This window comes from Brachyhypopomus gauderio, chromosome 10 (genome assembly GCF_052324685.1).
Source record: "Brachyhypopomus gauderio isolate BG-103 chromosome 10, BGAUD_0.2, whole genome shotgun sequence".
In the NCBI taxonomy this organism is placed as follows: Eukaryota; Metazoa; Chordata; class Actinopteri; order Gymnotiformes; family Hypopomidae; genus Brachyhypopomus; species Brachyhypopomus gauderio.
Window position 1 is genome coordinate 4592781 of NC_135220.1, and position 21443 is coordinate 4614223.

General features: G+C 43.6%; 2 protein-coding genes across 5 annotated transcripts; one reads left to right on the forward strand and one right to left on the reverse strand.

Annotated features, from left to right (window-relative positions):
* The first annotated feature begins 4514 nt into the window (after positions 1–4514).
* irf10 (interferon regulatory factor 10) lies at positions 4515–14072 on the forward strand. 4 transcript variants are annotated; one of them, XM_077018917.1, is made up of 10 exons: positions 4531–4563; positions 4823–4928; positions 5112–5309; positions 5703–5892; positions 6011–6069; positions 6357–6399; positions 6758–6868; positions 9111–9497; positions 10992–11110; positions 12755–14072. In XM_077018917.1, exons 3-10 carry the CDS (start codon positions 5136–5138, stop codon positions 12818–12820), a joined length of 1149 nt encoding a protein of 382 aa, XP_076875032.1. In that variant the 5' UTR covers positions 4531–4563; positions 4823–4928; positions 5112–5135; the 3' UTR covers positions 12821–14072. The 4 variants fall into 4 exon arrangements, with proteins under 4 accessions (XP_076875034.1, XP_076875031.1, XP_076875032.1 ...); XM_077018919.1 differs by having other exon boundaries at positions 4515–4928; positions 9111–9338; XM_077018916.1 differs by having other exon boundaries at positions 4523–4928.
* Positions 14073–14077: 5 nt separating this feature from the next.
* On the reverse strand, positions 14078–21437 carry LOC143525236 (uncharacterized). The gene is given in 3 exon segments (XM_077018915.1): positions 14078–15632; positions 19980–21338; positions 21340–21437. Coding segments are annotated over 3 exon segments (1878 nt in total). The 5' UTR covers positions 21421–21437; the 3' UTR covers positions 14078–15194.
* Between the last annotated feature and the right edge of the window lie 6 nt (positions 21438–21443).

The window sequence follows — 21443 nt, forward strand, 5'->3', positions numbered from 1 at the left end:
GAGACAAGTTGAAGATTCAGGATCTATATGCTGGAAAGGAGGAAAGGAGCCGTCGAGCATGTCCGAACGTGATGGGTTCAGAGGAATCAGGATGGGAAAGAGCAGATCTAGTTCTAGGGGTAGATTGTTCCACATCTTCGTCGCTGCAGCTGTGAAGACTCGGTCACCTTGGAGGTTCGCCTGAGAGGGAGTCCCTACCGTGATCAAACTGATCAGATGATCTGAGGGACCTGACCGACGTTGGACCATACAGAGGCTGACGTAGGTCTCCTGTGTAAGATGGCATAAATGCAAATAAAGAGTTAAAAACAAATTAAGTTGCTTTCAGTTGGATCCTGTGAGATCCAGGAGGCCAGTGAAGATGTACCAGCGTCCGGTGAAGATGTACCAGCGTCGGAGCTGTGGTGTCCTCCCTCGTCCTTGTGTGAGTGAGCTAGCGTGCTGCTGCAGCTCAGCTAACGAACACTTAATTAATAAGAGCATGTACTTCTCTGGATATTGAAGGGACATAAATGGTCTAATCTTAATCTATGATGGAATAAGCTGTTCACGACCAGCTTATATGCAGAGGTGTCAATTCCAGGTTTAGAAAGTAAACGTCCTCACCAGGATTTTGCTCAGGCTTCCTGGATTGTGTTGATTCCACTAATTTTACCTGGTTGCATTAATTAGAAAATCCAGCAAGCTTGAGCAAAATCCTGGTGAGGACTTTTACTTTCTGAACCTGGAATTGACACCTCTGCTTATATGTTTATCAAATCTAAGATCGGGATCAAATATTACCCAGCAAGTTCTTTACCTGCACAACAAAGCAATTTTAGTTGGGAGAACAAAAGCTATCACAACTTCAAGAAACAAGTCAAGATGGTCACCTTAATATTTACCAAATTGAATGGAATATACCAAAACAAACCCAGGACCGCACAGTGTGAGCTGTAAGCAGAAGTGGGCAACAAACTCTTCATTTAAAGGAGATACAAATGGTCTTCATGTTAAGCTTGAAAAATAAGAAACACTGCAGCAGTTCCAGAAATTGGCTGAATCTGGAAAAAGAGAAAAACAACCATTCAAAAACAAATAAGCATAAATAAAACCATTTTCTAAAATGACTTATTAATTCTAAACATCATGTCCTGCAGTGAGTCATACTTCAACAAAGCTGAATATCTAAAAAACACAATATTTATCTTCTCTTTAACACAGTTACTCCCTTCATTTTGGAAAGCAGACTAAAGAAGATAAAAAATATGAAAAATTTTTGGCTGCTAAACAGCTGAAACAAACCAGTTTCTAATGAAATTATCAGCCACTGTAGTTCTATTGATTAGCTATGATATTCAGAACTCAATGAAAATTCTGATTTTCCAGAATGGAAACTGACACTAAGAAGTTCTGCTAAATGTTATTTTACATGACTTAAAGGCAACATCTGTTAGAAAGATTTATGATAAATGTAAATTATTTTAGGACTGTAAAATGAACTGAAACTAATTCAGTCTGAATGGGGCTTTTCAGGCGATGTCTGCAATATAAATTTTAAATGCCTCCTCTGTTATATATGGAGGTAAATCTGCCTCTAAATTTAAAATTTAAATGCAATACACTAAATTGCAATGTAATCCTAAATTGGCATTTACATGTTCCACTCATACAAGCATCTTTGAGCTCAAAATTCAAATTCAAATGCAATAATTCCATTTACTTTTGCAATTTGGTAGATGTCTATTCATATTTTATTTACACATACATTTGAATGCTTTATTTGTGCCTTGGCAGTCATGGTCTGGTGGTTAGGGAACTGCCTCCAGGCCATGACTGAGGTGCCCTTGAGCAAGGCAGCCAACTCCAACTGCTCCCTGGGTGCCGGACTTGGGCTGCCCACCGCTCTGGGCACGTGTGCACCACAGCCCCCTAGGTTGTATCAAAATTATAATTAAAATGTTACTCACTTAATATGCATTTACATTCCATGATAATGCATTTGAAATGTAATTTTCAACCTCTCAAGATGTCAAAATTTAAATGTAAAAGGGGAAATAGAGCCTCTCCTGTTTGCACAGACAGGGAAACCCTGTAGAAAATGCCACTGACTTGAAGTGCACATGCGTTAACTAAACTTGTTAGCACTGTTTACAGAATTTTTTTGAAATTACTCAATATTACGTTTAAATTTATTTAGTTCAATTATATTCTTATTTAAGTTTAGAGAACCCTTTGAAAGTACATATTTTACAATGTAAGACTTTGCAAAACTGGCAGACCACCAGTTCTATTCAGTGAAAGATCAGTGTGTTTGGGCAAACCAAAAAACATAACCTCAGTTTTATCTTCATTCAAAGTTTTAGAAGACTTGGTAGAGCAGCAAACTAGAATGTTCAAAACAGAGTTTATGGTATTAAATAAGATCATAGGTTTATTGCTTTGTCTAGATACAATGTCAGCAATATAAAATTAAATAATTGGCTTTTTAAACTACAAATAGGTAGCCCTGCAGCCTGTCTTTTGTCTATTTCCATTCTGTTATTTGACGCTTTCTTGCGGGGGAATGGATGTTGTCATTCAACCATGTTGCTTGGACCTAGCCTGGACACATCTGGGTGTGAAAGGAGCCAAATAGTGAAGAATGGATGAACAGGTGGAGATCAAACTAGTGACGTAGTGCTCAACAGTTAAATGTAGTGAAGGAGCTACAGTGCATACTAGTGTAGATGTCTTAAGATGTGCTTCAGATAGAAGAGTAGAAGTGAGAGGATTTCTAGGCCAATGGTTACTCTGGTTGCAGAGGCTTGTGTAATCAAAGACATATTAAAAATGAATGGTTTTTGATCAGAAAAACCTCAATTACAATATTGGTGATGTAAAAACACAAGATAAAATGAGCTCAAAAGTATGACCATGTTTGTGGGTGTGACCTTTGATCTTTGATAGACTGCACTTGTTCAGGTTGTGGTTTGGGACTGAACAAGTGAAATGGGTGTTTCACACTCCACAGCTCTCTCCAGCCATGTGGCATAGTTTTATTTGCTGACTGAAGTGTAATTAATGAATTAATTAATTATTTTTGGCATATGTATAATTTGCATAAATTATAATTGGTGTTGGTGATAATCCAGGGGAGTTCTCTCATTCTGTCTTCTCATGATTCAGTTTTGTCAAAAACTGGAGGTGCCCAGGAGACCTGGAACACCTCAGTACTGAAACATGGACATCGGCTGGGATGGAGGAACTGTCTGATTACACTGGTCAGAAAAGATTTTGCCACATGACAAAAATCTTGTATGATGAATTCAGAATTTCTCCATCACTCATAGTTTTATTTGTTTCCAGTGTGCTCTGATGTCATCATGTGTAGTTTGGAAACACAGTACCAAGGACAGTGGACCCCTCGATGCTGTCTGCACACTGAAGACAAACATACCTAAGACCACATACATGCAATCACACACCTGCACATCACCTGTACGTTTGACAGGTGTGTTTTTCATATTTTAAATCCTTATTTAAATATGTAACACATTTTTATACAGTTTAAATGCTCTGTCACAAAAATTATCCCTGATAAAGATTTAATATTCAGCACAAATGCTATGATAATGTCCACCTGTTTTAGTCTGTGGGAAAAATAAAGTTTTAAAATAGTTTGGGGCAGCTGGTCTGAGAGATGCACATTTCATTCAGTCTATGAAAATAAACACGCAAATAATTGAATTTATAATTGAATAATTGAACTATTTATCGCCATTTTCTGCAAACTAATTCCATTTCCTACACACATCAGAGTAATTTTACAATCTGTATTAAACGTATAACTAGCATATGCATAGACAGCCCCAGTCTATCTCTTTCTTTCTGTCTGTATCTCTCTCACACACACACACACACACACACACACACACACACACACACACACACACACACACTGCGTTAAATTAAGCTCTTATCAGCTCTGAATCCCTGCAGAGGAAGACATTTTTATTCTAGTGAAATAGCGCCACCTGCTGTTTTGCCAACTATCACACTAATTCTGGTGTCTGTTGGCTGAAATTATTTGGAGTTGATATTATTTGGATGTTTAAAACTTTAACTTCATCCCAGTCATCCCAGTAAACCTAACCGCCTTCAGTAATCCATGCTGGATTACGACTGTACTGTACAGTTGGATAAAGAAGTGACAGGACGTCATATCTGTAAAGTACGATGCGTTAGCGTGAAAACAAGACTCCTGTAGTCAAAATGTATTTCGCGTGATCAGTAAATGATCTCAGTTTCAGTATTGCGCGGCTTTCTGTGAAAAGTAAAAAAAAGTGACATGTTTAATTTCCCCTTTATTCACTCACTTGCTTCAGATGATACATGTATTTTAACGTAATCTGGAAGTGTCGTAAAAAGATCAGCAGTCATAATGCGTTTGTTTCATTTCTTCTTTTGGTCATGGTAAACAGAAACGGAAAATCGCACCAGCATCAAATGTGAATGGGAAAGTGCAGCGCCACCACGTGGAGACTTACCTGCCTTTCTGCATGGGGCATTTCTGGGTTATTACATCTTTGCTGGTAGACGCTGGTTAGTTGGTTAGCACAATTAGGTCCTATTCAATTAAAATTAAATCCACTAGACCCGATTCCCCGTAGTACTTTATTTGAAATGTCGTATTTTTCCATTGTTTAATACAAAATGCAGAAGATGATCGGTCCATGTATGTGATATTTTGTGCACGTATGCAATATTTTGGTTCATTTTGTTTCGGTTGACTTTTAATCACGTTTGGACGACTAGGCCAAAAATAATGTGATATGAGACGCTGGCGACCTTTTTCACACAGGAAACCGAAAGTTCTCCACTTGGTGCTTTTACTTTCGTTCTGAGCGCGCAGCAGTAATTAGACACAACGCGCATGTGAGCGCACATTTACATGCTCTAAAGACACTGTGAGTTTTAAAGTCATTTCCTTTTGAATTACTTTATTAATAGTTTACTCAATGTTTAGCCACCTATGGACTAGCTTGAAAAATCAGTTAAACATATTTGCGTGTACTAACACGTAGCCTCACTAATTCGATCATGTTGGAATTTGTTTCAAGTACTTCAGTTTATTGATTGTCACATTTCAGGCTTCTTAAGACTTGGGTTTGATCATGGACGAGAAAGGGAAAAATCTGCGTCTAAGGGAGTGGTTAATTGCACAAATTGATAGCGGAAAATACTACGGTCTTAGTTGGGAGAACGGCGAGAAAACGATGTTTAAAATCCCGTGGAAGCACGCAGCTAAACAGGACTACAGGCAGAGCGAAGACGCGGCGCTCTTCAAGGTGAGACACTCGTGAAGAAACAACCAGAGTTCACAGCCATAGTTTCAGAAGTCCACTAAGGTATCAGAGGTCTCCTATGACTGATGCAAAAGTCTTCATGAAGACCGACTAATGCCAATAAAGCTCAGGCTACTGAATTGAACTGACTGTTTTCTCAAGAATTGCAATTGTAATGTGCAAATGTAATTAAATGTCACTGAAATGTAATTAAAGTCTTTTTCTTGCTTCTATCTCTCTCATTCTCTCTCTCATCTCTCTCTCTCTCTCTCTCTCTCTCTCTCTCTCTCTCTCTCTCTTCTCTCTCTCTCTCTCTCTCTCTCTCTCTCTCTCTCTCTCTCTCTCTCTCTCTCTCTCTCTCTCTCTCTCTCTCTCTCTCTCTGTGTGACACTCCAGGCATGGGCTGTGTATAAGGGAAAGTATCTGGAAGGCAGGGACAAAGCAGACCCCTCTGCTTGGAAGACGCGTCTCCGGTGTGCCCTCAACAAGAGCACAGACTTCCAGGAGGTCCCAGAGTGCAGTCAGCTGGACATCTCAGAGCCATACAAAGTCTACCGCATAATGGAGGACACAGAGAGACCTGCAGGTAAGACAGCAGAGCTCATGGTTTGTCACTGTGTCTCTTTCTGTCTTTCTCTCTTGCTCTGTTCTTATTTAGAGACCTGGATCAGAGACACATATTCTGTGCTCATTCTCTTTCTCAGAAACAAATGTTAGCCATCAGGGCAGGACGCCGAAAGAACTCCAAAAAGTCCTGAGTCAGGTAATACAGGCGATCCAACCACACAGGTTATAACAGCAGGACTGAAGGCTGGAAATCCCCATGGAAACAGAAACGGAAAATAGGCTTTTCTGACATCTACTGGCCATGTGTGGACAGTACTACCAAGCTTTTATATTGCCTGTGTCATTCTTGAAAGTGACATACTTGTATCTAAATTATATGGCAAATACTTTTAGAGTGTACAAAATTATGTGTATGTTCTAATTCAGCTAAGCTCTTAGATACGGTTTGTGTATGAGCTGGAATTTCTCTTGATTTCACTGTAGGATGATGTAAAATTTGAATCCAACAACAAAGGACAGTCAAATGGTTAGTATCCGTCTTTTTAACTATTGTTTCATCTGAGGTATACTAGAAGCATCAACAAAATTTTGTCTCAGTGACCATGCTAATATATGCTAATTTAATCAAATGCCCACATTTTTACAGAAGTTAACAGAAGTCTATTTATATCTAATCGTATAGTGGATGTAGCATTGTTCCATTGGGGCCCTGATGCAAGAAGTGATACCAGTGACTGAAGCTTGTAGGCTGTAAGTTTTCCTCAAGTGTAGTAATACAGGTCTGGTCTGGTGCGTATGTGTGTGTGTGTGTGTGTGTGTGTGTGTGTGTGTGTGTGTGTGTGTGTGTGTGTGTGTGTGTGTGTGTGTGTGTTTGCTTTGTGCAGAGATACCAGTTGATATCAGACTGAACCTTCATACCAGCTACAGTGCTCCTGGCTTCGAGAGCACTAGCTCGGTCTCTGTCCCTCTGATGCCCTCCGTGGGCCAGATCTCAGGTGGGTAGCCCAGGGCTTGGCTAGGCTAACTAGCTCACAGTGGGAAGTACATTTTTAAAGATGAAAGTGAAAAAAGTGGAAAGTGAAATTAGGTGGAAAACAGCGAACGATATTATTAGCACCCATGAACTAGAAATGTACCATGGCCTGAAATAAAGTGTTTAGTGAAACATTGAAATACATCTGTTATATAAAACACCAGACACACAACCAACAAATAAAAATGGTAGAAAAATGTATACAAAAATTTTAATAAAGTCAGGACATTGGTATCCTGTATTCAGTTTAAAACAAATGACAAAATCCGACTAACCAGTGATTCATTAGAAATTAGACTGACATGTCCCACCTCGTTAGTGCACATGTGATTTTAATGAGCAAGTGAACAGTCCATTAAGTCCATGGGGAAAACATGCTCCCTAAGGAGGATCCACAATGTTATTGGGCTCCTTGGTTGCTTCTGGGACTATAGGTCTTCAACATTTCACAAGAAGAATGAGATTACAGGACTCGCAAGGCATTTTAGACTTACAGGTGCTCACAAGTCTACAAAAGCACTCAAGAATGGTTGTGGTTAGTGCTCCCAGCAGAGACATCACAGCTGTATTAGTGTTACCAATGGAGACATCACAGCTGTATTAGTGTTCCCAGCAGAGACATCACAGCTGTATTAGTGTTACCAATGGAGACATCACAGCTGTATTAGTGTTCCCAGCAGAGACATCACAGCTGTATTAGTGTTTCCAACAGAGACATCACAGCTGTATTAGTGTTCCCAGCAGAGACATCACAGCTGTATTAGTGTTACCAACAGACATTACAGCTGTATTAGTGTTACCAACAGAGACATCACAGCTGTATTAGTGTTCCCAACAGAGACATCACAGCTGTATTAGTGTTACCAACAGAGACATCACAGCTGTATTAGTGTTACCAATGGAGGCCTCACAGCTGTATTAGTGTTCCCAGCAGAGACATCACAGCTGTATTAGTGTTACCAATGGAGACATCACAGCTGTATTAGTGTTCCCAGCAGAGACATCACAGCTGTATTAGTGTTACCAATGGAGACATCACAGCTGTATTAGTGTTCCCAGCAGAGACATCACAGCTGTATTAGTGTTACCAATGGAGACATCACAGCTGTATTAGTGTTCCCAGCAGAGACATCACAGCTGTATTAGTGTTCCCAACAGAGACATCACAGCTGTATTAGTGTTACCAGCAGAGACATTACAGCTTTATTAGTGTTCTTAACTGAGACATTACAGCTTTATTAGTGTTCTTAACGGAGACATTACAGCTGCTGTATTAGTGTTCTTAACGGAGACATTACAGCTGCTGTATTAGTGTTCTTACCTGAGACATTACAGCTGCTGTATTAGTGTTCTTAACGGAGACATTACAGCTGCTGTATTAGTGTTCTTACCTGAGACATTACAGCTGCTGTGTTAGTGTTCTTACCTGAGACATTACAGCTGCTGTATTAGTGTTCCCAATGGAGATATCACAGCTGTATTAGTGTTCCAAGCTGTCACGTCTAGCCCCACCCCCACCTGTCAAGTGTACCATTTGTTTTTACAGCCATGTGTCTATGTTTTGGTTCCCCATGTGTTTCTCCTGCCACTCCCATGACATTAGTAACCCCGCCCCATGATTATCATTCCCACCTGTTTCTAGTTGTTTTCCTTGTTAGTCCAGTGTATTTAAACCCTGTCCTTTGTATTGTTCAGGGCTGGTTATTGAATGTGGGAACGTTGTTCCTGGCTATGTTTCGTGAGTTCCTGGATGTATGTAGGCTATGTAGTGTTTTTTTTTGCAATCTGGCTGTCCAACGCAAGTCAAGTATTTCTAGTGTTTTGCTGTGTATTTTCCTTAGTGTTTTGTTCTTGTCCTTTTGCTAGTCTGTTCAGTTCTGGCTGTCACTATGAATCTCAGTGTTGGCTGGTTGACTCTGGACTGTGACCCCTACTCTGATTATGGATATGCCCTTAATAAACCTCGCTCTGCTCAACACACTGACGCCCCTGGCGTTACACCAGTGGAGACATCACAGCTGTATTAGTGTTCCCAACAGAGACATCACAGCTGTATTAGTGTTCCCAACAGAGACATCACAGCGTACAAGTTTTTTTATTATTTTATTATATTAGTTTTATTTTATTATTCTTTGTGTGTGTGTGTGTGTGTGTGTGTGTGTGTGTGTGTGTGTGTGTGTGTGTGTGTGTGTGTGTGTGTGAAGACTTCAGGCTACAGGTGTGTTTGTTCTACCGTGGTCTCCTCGTGCAGAAGGTGATCAGCACTTCCCCAGAGGGCTGCTTCATCCTGCAGGGCTCCACCCCAGTGGGCAGTGAGCGGATCTATGGGCCTTGTGCCGCTCACAAGCTCTTCTTCCCCCTGGTGGATGCCACGCCACTGCCCCCGGGTGTGTGCCAGGCCATGGGCTGCCTGCTGCCCCACCTGGAGAAAGGTGTGCTGGTGTGGGTGGCTCCGGATGGGGTCTTCATCAAGCGCTTCTGTCAAGGCAGGGTGTACTGGGATGGCCCACTGGCCCAGCACAGGGACAGACCCAACAAGCTGGAGAGAGAGCGTACCTGCAAACTCCTCGACATGCACATCTTCCTGCATGGTGAGGGGAACAGGGAGGGCACACGGGAAAGGTGTAAGGTAGTACTGTTAGGTTGTGTAAGGTAGTACTGTTAGGTTGTGTAAGGTAGTACTGTTAGGTTGTGTAAGGTAGTACTGTTAGGTTGTGTAAGGTAGTACTGTTACAGGGTTGCCAACTCTCACGCATTGAGCGTGAGACACACGCATTTGACCGTTTTCACACGCTCTCACGCCACACTTCCGATATCTCACGCCGAAAAAAAATATCCAGTTTGTTTACCTCAGATCCACATATATGATTCAATACGTTACTAGTTCGCTGGCTCTGGCGCCATCCACCGGCGATATAACACTGCATCTGTTACACTGATTCACACTGGGGGTACACTGGATACACTCGCCACCGGCTCCAGGTTAAAATCTCACTCCAAGCGAACGTCAAAAGTTGGCAACCCTGCTGTTAGGTTGTGTAAGGTAGTACTGTTAGGTTGTGTAACGTAGTAATAGGATGTGTAAGGTACTATGTTAGGTTGTGTAAGGTAGTACTGTTAGGTTGTGTAAGGTAGTGCTATGTTAGGTTGTGTAAGGTAGTACTGTTAGGTTGTGTAAGGCAGTACTATGTTAGGTTGTGTAAGGTAGTACTGTTAGGTTGTGTAAGGTAGTACTGTTAGGTTGTGTAAGGCAGTGCTATGTTAGGTTGTGTAAAGTAGTAATAGGATGTGTAAGGTACTATGTTAGGTTGTGTAAGGTAGTACTGTTAGGTTGTGTAAGGTAGTGCTATGTTAGGTTGTGTAAGGCAGTGCTATGTTAGGTTGTGTAAGGTAGTACTGTTAGGTTGTGTAAGGTAGTGCTATGTTAGGTTGTGTAAGGCAGTGCTATGTTAGGTTGTGTAAAGTAGTAATAGGATGTGTAAGGTACTATGTTAGGTTGTGTAAGGTAGTACTGTTAGGTTGTGTAAGGTAGTACTGTTAGGTTGTGTAAGGCAGTGCTATGTTAGGTTGTGTAAGGTAGTACTGTTAGGTTGTGTAAGGCAGTGCTATGTTAGGTTGTGTAAGGCAGTGCTATGTTAGGTTGTGTAAGGTGGTACTGTTAGGTTGTGTAAGGTAGTGCTATGTTAGGTTGTGTAAAGTAGTAATAGGATGTGTAAGGTACTATGGTAGTTTGTGTAAGGTAGTACTGTTAGGTTGTGTAAGGCAGTGCTATGTTAGGTTGTGTAAAGTAGTAATAGGATGTGTAAGGTACTATGTTAGGTTGTGTAAGGCAGTACTATGTTGAGTAAAGCAGTATTATTTTAGGTCATTTCTCTAAACCAGGAAGTACTATGTTGGGTTGCTTGTGTAAAGTAGTACTATGTTAGCTTACTTCTTTAAAGCAGTACTGTTAGGTCACTTGTGTAAAGTAGTACTATGTTTGGATACTTGTGTATCCAAGAAGTACTAAGTTAGGTAATTTATCTAAAGTTGCTTCCTGCATTAGCTCACTAATATGGCTTATATGACCTTTGTCCTTTCTGCAGACTTACATCGCCACCTACAGGCTGGAGGACCAAGGCCGCGCTATGAGATTGACCTGTGCTTCGGAGAGGAGTTTCCTGATGTCACACAGCCAAAGAACAGGAAGTTGATCACAGCACAGGTGGGTGGTTGTAAGATGACGTTAGTGTTGCCACCTGTCCCGGTTTTCCCGGGACTGTCCTGGTTTTCACAAGCCTGTCCCGGTTTGTCCCGGTTTTTCTTCTTTTTAATATTCGGTCCCGGCAAAAAAAACTAGGTTAGTTCAAACCACGATTCAGACTGTTTCTGCACACTTTAAATCTGTTTTTTTCTCGCTGTGTCCATTTTAAACCCCTCCGGTAACATTTTACGTTCGCCACCCCCGCTCAACAACTTACGTTCGCCAATCGCTCAACAACTTACGTTCACCCACCCCGCTCAACAACTTACGTTCACCCACCCTGCTCAACAACTTACGTTCACCCACCCCGCTCAACAACTTATGTTCGCCGCCCCCCCCTCCCCCCACCCCCCCACCCCCACCCCCGCTCAACAACTAGACAGTGTCCTTGTTTTTTTGTCAGACCTAGGTGGCAACCCTAGATGACGTATGTGTGGCCACGGTTTGTGTGGCTCACGTTTGGGAGCTTGTTGGGCTGACGCTGGAGATTCACCAGTAAGAGTGGTTTTCTTGGTGTTGGAGAAACAGACAGTGCTTGTCCTGAAATTAAGCCCTGTGAAATACTATTGAAGCTAATATTGCTAATAGGACAAATTTCGATTTGGGTGAAATTGACAGATATGATACATTAAACATTTTTAATTTACATGTTGGCCTAATATGTTAAAAACTATTTTACACCTCTCTGCTTGTTGAGGAAAATGTATTTATTAATTGTAACGCTGAAATAATCCTGTAACTACCAAAATGTTAAAAAATCAGGTGTGCTAGGAAACAGAAACATGAACATTACATTTACCACATTTACCTCTTGTCAGAACTACTTAGCCATTCCTCAGCCCACCATCTCCATGTTGCCACTTCCTCTCTTCACCTGCTCGACCAGGTGAACGTGAACAACTAGGCCTGAGCTGGCTCTCAGTAAGAGGAAGTGCAAGTGATGAGAGGTCATAGGGAGACGTGTATTTATGGGTCACAGCTAGAATGAGCTTCACAGGGCAGAGCTGATGTGATTATAGCTCAGCTATGTTATCATTGTTCAGCCCATCTGTATTAACACAACATATAGCAAAATCAAATTTATAATATCTACAGTTTTTGTTTTGGGTTTATTGTGTGGAGAGAACTTCAAGATAGTTTAGGAATATGAAATGTCTTTTAATTGACATGAAATCCTCTTCTGTATGGATGAGCAATTTAGTCAAATGAATAGTTATCATATGAATCATTGTTTTGGCACAATTGAGTGATAAAACAAAGAATGAATGAACGAATGAATGAAACTACACTTATGTAGCACCTTTCTCAATACACATAAAACATAATACATAATTAAAATGGAATTTCAAATCAATCTTTTGTAAGTTACGGCGCATCAAATGTTAAAAAGACCAACAGTGTTTGATGCAGCCAGCAGAGTGAGCTGCAGTGAAGCAAACATGTTATAAGCTGAACTAATGGGCCGTGTGTGTCAATTCAGTTCAGCTCAGTTTAATGAAGGTGCTTTAGTGGCAAATCATACAAATAATAGTGCATTTATATTTCCAAAGCTTCAGCTTCATCATTGGTATCACAAAATTCCCCCCCTAATGGCTGTGTGTGCAGGTGGTGCCCCTGTTTGCACATGAGCTTCTCCTCCAGCTCCACCTGCCAGAAGGTGAAGCAAAGTGATATCCCGACTCACACAGCAGCAGCTAGGAGGCAGGAGGCCTGGGGCCGTCCCAGCTTCAGATCCTCCGAAGGCCAGAAGACGTGCACAGAGGCAGACGTGCCCCATGGGGGTGTGAACAGCACTCCCACGTCCAGCTACCAAAGAGAACCTGCAATCCAGACATACAACACTCCATTTCCCCCTTTTTGTAGAAAACCTTTTTTTTAAATACAGGTTCAATACAATTAACTGAAAAATAATAAGATTCCATTTCTAGTGGGGCAGACAGAACACGCTGCTAGTGACAACAAGTGGTTGAGTTCACAGGAAGCACCTGTGCCTTCATACTGAAATATATGTAAGTCACTCTGGATCTGGAGGATCTGGAACGCCTGTAGCTGTAGACACGTGGGGTGTGAACCAGCTTGCTCAGCGTTCCTGTAACTACCTCAGGAGAACCTGTTGTAGGGACATTCCACAAAGTTATTGTCTGGGTTTTAACAGTAATGAACGCCATCTCATGTGCTTATTTTATATCAGAAGGGGGAGAAATTCTGGCCAAATATTTTGGACGTTGGGAAGGCGTCGAGTCTAATTGGAAGGAAACCAGAGATTTAGGTTCTCTGGGACTTTAAGTGTAGCCTAAGTGTAACATTTATTTTACCTTGGGATTTATTTTTTCATAAAAGCACATGGAAATTATGGTAAATGTAAAAGGATTATTTTTGATAAAAATGCTTCAAATAACGTGCAGATGACGTCAAACAAATGACATCATGCACATAAAATTATGCAAATGACAACAATCTATCTGGTGATAGCTTCAAGTTCGTTCTAGAAATGAATCATATTAGCATATGTAGTTGAGGTAAGAGCATATGCGGTCTTTTATAAATGTGCCAGTACTCTTATAAGTTTATTTTCACTTTAATGTTGGTCTTTTATTTACTTTAATTATAAAACTGACTCACTCAGGACTCAGACATAGGAACCTTGGGTTGTGCTTAGGCATGTTTTGACCTTATAAAATGCTGAAAATGTAAAAAGTCTTCTTGCCTAATTTAGTATACAATCTTGTCACATCTTTTTGTAATACCTATATGTGTTCGTTGTCAATTTGTTTGACATCTATAGGTGTTACAAGTATAGGTATCAAAGGTTACTTTATGTTATGGAAGTTACAACCTCGACCTCAAGTATTTATTTAAGCTAATTTCATGTCTAATCTCTCTTATTTTTCAAAAATGTAAAATAATAAATCTCATTCCATATAAATCTATAAAGCCTTCTTTTATTTCTAGCGAACACTGTAATACAGTCTCACAATTTTAAAAATATACAATTTTATAGCTATACATTTATAAAGAAAAAAAATAACATTCTTTTTCTGGAAAAAGAAGAACAAAGACGAACTAAAAGAGGCTGTAAAGTGAGAGAGTGTGCTTGATTAAGAATGAATACCCGTATCTGACTTCAAAATACTTCCCCTCGTTTTTTTCCCTGCTCTTGAACGTACAGAAACATAAAAAAAAACAAACATAAGCACGTCGTAAGGTCGAGTGCACTCACGCAGCGTCACCTTCCAGTGTGTTATTAGCACCGTTAAACTCTTCTTCATCAACCCATGGAAAAACACCAACGAACAGCCGCGCTACGCTTGCCCGCTGACCCGCTGACCCCGCCATGTGCTGACGTGCTGATCTTTCCATCATTAGTGTCTTTTCCTTTGTAAGAACACACTGGATTGTAACGCTGAGGTGATTTGGCATGGTGACCACACGCTGAGAAGCTTGGCTAAAGGTTGCGGATACATTCACTCTGCAAGGCAGAAGACCAGAGCTTAGTTCATAAGCATGAAATTAAACTGCATTACGAAAGGAACCATTAACTTTAGATTCATTTTTTTTAGCATATTCATATAACACCTGTAATAAGATATATCCATATATTTATATATTTGCTCTTTTTTCCCCATCCAATGTTATTTACTTATAATACTGAGTTAGAAGAGATACCCTGCAGAAGGAACACCATCAGTAGGCATAGGACAACCATTACTAAAACAGACAGCAACTGCGTGGCGTCAGACTGGTGATTCTGATTGTCTCACGTAAAGACCGACAGTTTCACTGTGAATTTTGGGCTTCACTAGCATCACGTTTTTACCCCCTGCCCAGCCTTCACCACCCGTACTGCCCCGTGGACAACATGAAGGGGGGGCAGTTTCCATGGCTCTTCCAGAGCAACCATGAGGTCACGAATAATAAGTCTGTATTAAAACCCTTACACGTTGTGCGGGTTCCGCCTGCTTTGCCCTGGGCAGCTGGGGGTGAGTGTGAGTAGTTGTGATTGTGGGAAGAAGCTGCACACCGCTGTCTCACTACCGCTGTCTCACTACTGCTGTCTCACTCGCTTACAGCTTTGAGGTAAATCTGGGCAGGTCCTGTCTCCGGTCTGCAGCTCCGGCGCAGACCAGCGTCTCTTGCGTGGGCGTGGCCGTCCCTGGCTTGAGCTCAGCGAATCATAAGGAAGAGTTGGGGCGGGAGGGGGAGGGGGAAGCGGAGGAGGGGGCGGGGGCATCCTCTGTGACCTGTGTGTGCCGGACTCTGCGGGGCGAGCGTATGAACGCTGTGCTTGAGAGCTGGTGCGCGTACGGCCGGCGTGGGCGGGGCGGGGGGAGGTGGGCATCGGGGTCAGCGCCAGGCACACGTCACCCATGCTGAGCTGGCGACAGGCGAGCCCGTAGAGCTGGCCGCTTCGCTGAGGGCTGCATGAAGACCATCCTCGATCCCGCACGAAAAACGGATACTCTTCTAAAACCGTGAGCATTTCCTGCCAAAACAAAAACACATAAACCTGCATCAGTCTGACTGTTAGTACCAACTATCACTACACATAAACCCACATCATACACATACACACTACACATAACCCTGTAATCAGTGATGGATGCCACTGCACGGCCCAGGAGAACCATAGGCAAAGCTTCTGCTGAACAACCACCCCATTCCCACTGGCCCAGGTTTAATTGCCAGGGAAACCAGAACTCGTACCTGCACCCCCCATTGACTGTTTAATTCCTGAACTCCCTCTCGGCTCTTTTACACTTCTCTTTTTCTGTTTATTTATATAACAGTTTTTACACTCGACATTCCCACAAAACCCAGGCACAGATGTCTGCAGAGCAATCTGTGGGTGATGGTGGCAGCGGATCGCTGCTCAAGAGATGCCAGACAGAACCCGTCTTCTGGACTCACAGATCTGGAAAACTGAGAAACATGCTGAGATGCTGGAATGATGCAGCCTGCGTGTCTAGAGCTGATTCACTGATGGTATGGAAGCAAATAGCATCTCTAAACGCTATTTAAACGCTATCTAAATCGTGCAGGAGCAACGGATGACAAACATGTTAGGATTGGAATTTAATGAGCCTTTAAAAAGAAATTTACCACTAATCAATAAACTGATCAGTTGTTGGAATCAGGCGTGATTACAGGAGTGGAATCAGGTGTAATTAAACGAGGAATCAGGTGTGATTACAGGAGCAGAATCCGGTGTAATTTAACAAGAGGAATCAGGTGTGATTACAGGAGTTGAATCAGGTGTAATTAAGAGGAATGAGGTGTGATTACAGGAGCAGAATCCGGTGTAATTAAGAGGAATCAGGTGTGATTACAGGAGTGGAATCAGGTGTAATTAAACGAGGAATCAGGTGTGATTACAGGAGTGGAATCAGGTGTAATTAAGAGGAATGAGGTGTGATTACAGGAGCAGAATCCGGTGTAATTAAGAGGAATCAGGTGTGATTACAGGAGTGGAATCAGGTGTAATTAAGAGGAATGAGGTGTGATTACAGGAGCAGAATACGGTGTAATTAAACAAGAGGAATCGGGTATAATTAAACAAGGGAAATCAGGTGTGATTACAGTGGAATCAGGTGTGATTACAGGAGTGAAATAAGGTGTGATTACAGGAGTGAAATAAGGTGTGATTACAGGAGTGGAATCGGGTGTGATTACAGGAATAAAATGAGGTGTCATTACAGGAAAAGAATCAGGTGTGATTATAGGAGCAGAATCAGGTGTGATTACAGGAGTACAATTAGGTGTGTGGTAATAAGCTTACATTGCTTGTTTTCTGCACTGACCTTGTGTTCCAGTTCAACACTATTAAAGCAAATGTAGATGTATTGGCTTGGCTAATTAACTGCATGTTGGGCACGTTAGTCTGATATAAGCAAACTATTGCTTAAATGTCACCTTAAAGCTGCAAGAGATACAAAGTAATCAAACTACAGTGTCTGAAATCTTTTTCACATAATTTTCCTCCTCGTGACCAAAACAAAACCACCAAATGAAGAAACATGAAGACACACTTGAACCTGAGGACACATTCAAACACTCAAACCTGAGGGGACACTCAAAACTGAGGACACACTCAAACACTCAAACCTGAGGACACACTCAAACACGCAAACCCGAGGACACACTCAAACACTCAAACCTGAGGACACTGAAACCTCAGGACACACTCAAATACTCAAACCTCAGGACACACTCAAACACTACCTCTGAGGCGAGCATTTGAGCAAATTGGAGGCAGTTTAGAATAACCAGAATTAGTCCACATATCTACTGGATCCCTGCCCTCGACCTGATCAAGGGGAAGGTCTTATTATTCAGTGATTTCTGGAAGGTTCTACAAGTCATATATGTTGAAGGCTTTTCAGGTTTGGACACTGTGAGTTGTTACATTAAGAGTTGGCTTGCATCAAAAGCAATAACACTTAAAATATTAAGTTAAATTAAATAGCAAAGAATACCAGAAATAACAACCACAGCATTTTTAAGGTCTTACATTAGTTATTATTGTTGATATTCCAGTGTTAGTGTTTGTTAGACTGTCTGCTAGCAGCCTTATGTTATGATGATAGATGACTTTTGTTAGGCTGTACCAGTCTGTACAGCACTAATCCCACCCATCCAGTCTGTACGGCACTAATCCCACCCATCCAGTCTGTACAGCACTAATCCCACCCATCCAGTGTGTACAGCACTAATCCCACCCATCCAGTCTATACAGCAGTCCCACCCATCCAGTCTGTACAGCACTAATCCCACCACACCAGTCTGTACAGCACTAATCCCTCCCATCCAGTCTATACAGCACTAATCCCACCCATCCAGTCTGTACGGCACTAATCCCACCCATCCAGTCTGTACGGCACTAATCCCACCCATCCAGTCTGTACGGCACTAATCCCACCCATCCAGTCTGTACAGCAATAATCCCACCCATCCAGTCTATACAGCACTAATCCCACCACACCAGTCTGTACAGCACTAATCCCTCCCATCCAGTCTATACAGCACTAATCCCACCCATCCAGTCTGTACGGCACTAATCCCACCACACCAGTCTGTACAGCACTTTTCATGCACAGTGACAGTTCAAAATGTTTTACACATATATAAAAAATGAATAAGAAAACTTATTGTCATGGTGAGCCAGGCCCAGTGGTCAAGGGAGAGATCCAGACACACACACACACACACACACACACACACACACACACACACACACACACACACACACACACACACACACACACACACACACACACACACACACACACCCCTTGCTCACTCCCCTCCTATTAATTTGCCCTTATCACACATTTTTTCCTTTACTTTTCCACCCCATTTAAGCCCGCAGGTTTCACCGTTCAGTGATGCACACTGAGCCTTGAGGAGTGACGCCCTGTGGAGGAGTGCACTGAGGAGTGAAGCCGTGTGGAGGAGTGCACTGAGGAGTGATGCCCTGTGGAGGAGTGCAATGAGGAGTGATGCCCTGTGGAGGAGTGCAATGAGGAGTGACGCCCTGTGGAGGAGTGCAATGAGGAGTGATGCCCTGTGGAGGAGTGCAATGAGGAGTGAAGCCCTGTGGAGGAGTGCACTGAGGAGTGACGACGCTACTCGCGTGCCATTGGAATTAGAACGCTTAACTGGTCCAGCTTTACTTGCTCTGGAGTGCCTACCTCATCCTTATTGACTGCTTCAGTTAAAGAGACTGTTTATATAGCATAAAATAAATGAACCAATGAAGTGCTGACAAGCTGCCGTGTGCGAGCTCTTAGTTCTTCTCCCTGCGTGAGAGAACAGCATCATGGGAGAGTGCTGGAGTTCAAAGGTGCTGCATTTGGGCCACACGTTAATTGGACCGGGAGACAGTTCCACTAAGAGCTTACCACTGCTTCACCATGTTTGGTTTGAATTCTGGGCTCTACACGCTGGCCTGTGTCCATGTTTGGTTTGAATTCTGGGCTCTACACGCTGGCCTGTGTCCATGGAGCTAAGGTTCCTGCCGTGCCTATATACTGGGCAGATCTGAGACATGTTCTGGTTCTAATCCATTCAGTGATTTGTACGGTAGTAGGTAGTAGTGCTTTTAAGTCATTTCTATAGCTATACAGAGATTTTAGAAATGGAGTAGTGTGCTCTGCCCTCGTTGTGGTGGTTAAAGCTCTGACAGCCGTGCTCTTAATACACAGCAGCCGTTGTGAAAAGTGCAGTTACGAGACCATTACAGTAGTCAACCCAGCTGCCGACGAACGCCTGCACAAGAATCTTGTCGGGGCATTAAAACTTTTATTCAAGCTATATTTTAAAATTGTTAGAAAGCTGATTTTGTAATTGAATTCATGTTGGTAGTAAAGATCAGAGTCCGTCACAGCGCAAGGGTTTCTGACTAGGTCGTTAGTTTTTGGTCCCTTGATTCGTTATTTGACTGTGGACTCTACTGCTGTTTTGTGTTTATTCATCCAATCATGTGCTCCAAACACAGACAGCCTGTGTCTGTTGGGCTGTAATGATCTAGTGAGAAATCCGAGTATATCTGTGTATCAGCTGCACAACCATGATAGGAGATTTGGCATATTTAGTATTCAGACGTCCAGCAGGAAGCAAGCTAATGTTGAGCACTGACTTTAATGCATTTTGCTGTTTTTGCTCTTAAGCCATTTCAACTGGCTAGAATATCTTGTTCATAAACTGTAAACTGTGATGTTTCTCCCTAAATAAGTGAGTAGCTCATGTGATAAGCAACCAGGCCTGGGTTTGTCTTTTTCACTGCACCTTTCGGACATACAGCTGTTTCTTCTGATGACACTGCACAACTGACCTGAGTGTTGCGGTCGGCGAGCAGAACCTGCAGGTGGTTGAAGCCGTCGGCGGGACCAGGTGAGATCAGCAGGACGGTGCATGTGCTCAGGTGGAACTCAGGTGAGGTGTCGGCGCTTTGCAGGAAGTCCTCCGTCCGCAGTTCCTCCACTCTCTTCAGACGGCCTCCCGCCAGCTCGATGAGCGAACCCTTGACAAAATGAGGTAGGAGTGCGTTTGGAGGTCGGTCAAGGTCACCGAGGACCGAAACCGAAGGCCGGTAGGACCCTGGGGAGAGCTCCGGCTCCTGATCCGCCCCATGGCTGTTGTGCAGACCTTGTGGGGAGTGCTGGTTCCTCAAATGGGGAGCAGGGTGTCCTGAGGGGGTCGGGTTGGTGTAGGCCTGAGGGTTGTGGTGTGCGGACGGGTACAGCGAACCCAGGGCATAGTAAATCTGAGCTTCTGCCTGCCTGCCGCTTCCAGCGGGGGGGTCGCTGGGGGCAGACGGCTTTCCTGTTCGGGAGTCGGAGGTGTAGTCGTGAACCGCAGACGGTTTGGGGGGCGTGGTCAGAGGATCCATGTCCGTGTCATGAAGGAAGGAATGTGCATTAGGAGTCTCCTGGGACAGGGAGCCACGCCCCATGCCACGCCCCGTGCCACGCCCCGCCAGGTCCTCCTGCTGCCTCTTCCTGCCATTGGAATGGGAACCGCCAGGTCTGAATCGGGTGTCATTCCCACAGTCTCCACCAGAGGCCAGCCTCCCTCCAGACTCTGGTCTACTGCCTGGTCCGTCAAGACCGTTGGGTCTCCTACCAGGGTACCTGAGCCTGGCGTCTGTGAGAATGTCGGGGGTGTAGATTGACGGCTGGGGGAAGAGATGTGGGGGAGAGGTGAAGAGGGAGGAGCCATAGTCTCTCCGAGGGGAGCTCAAATATGACCACATGTCCCTAGAGTCCACCGCGTAAGTGCTCTTAAACGCGGGCACAGAGATGGGGTGCTGGAGTCCCAGGGGAGGGATGTCACCCCGTAGCCAGCGGGAGTGGTGGGGAACTGGGGGCTCCGTGCCACTGTCCACTGCCCTCATGCAGGGGGCGTCTCTCCAGGACGGCGATCCCGAGCTGCGCCTGTCCCCCGATGGGCCGGGCAGGTACGGGTGGTGCATGGAGGAGGGGTAAGGGACCTGCCATGACAAGGACAAAGGGAGGGTGGGCAGTGGGGGCGGAGCCAGAGGCGGGGCTGGGGGCGGAGCCAGAGGCGGGGCTGGGGGCGGGAGGATGTCTTTGTTATCAAATCGTGACTCGCCGCTGTTCTCCCGCCCCTCGGACAGGTGCGGCCTCCGGCTGCGGAGAGGTGCGGGGTGTTTGAAGTCGTCCTCTGGGGGGGCGCTGTTCTGATGAGCCCTGGCGGGACTCCCTCTTCTTCGGGGGGAGGCACTCTTTGCTGCGGTCCTGGCTGGGATTCATGGGGTCCTCCCCCAGGCCTGAGG

Excerpts from the sequence above, each read along its gene's own strand:
- irf10 (XM_077018916.1), top strand. The coding sequence starts at position 5,136 with ATGGACGAGAAAGGGAAAAATCTGCGTCTAAGGGAGTGGTTAATTGCA. Across the intron at positions 6,869-9,110 it reads CTCCGTGGGCCAGATCTCAG|ACTTCAGGCTACAGGTGTGT; the intron begins GTGGGTAGCCCA and ends GTGTGTGTGAAG. Across the intron at positions 9,498-10,991 it reads CATGCACATCTTCCTGCATG|ACTTACATCGCCACCTACAG; the intron begins GTGAGGGGAACA and ends TCCTTTCTGCAG.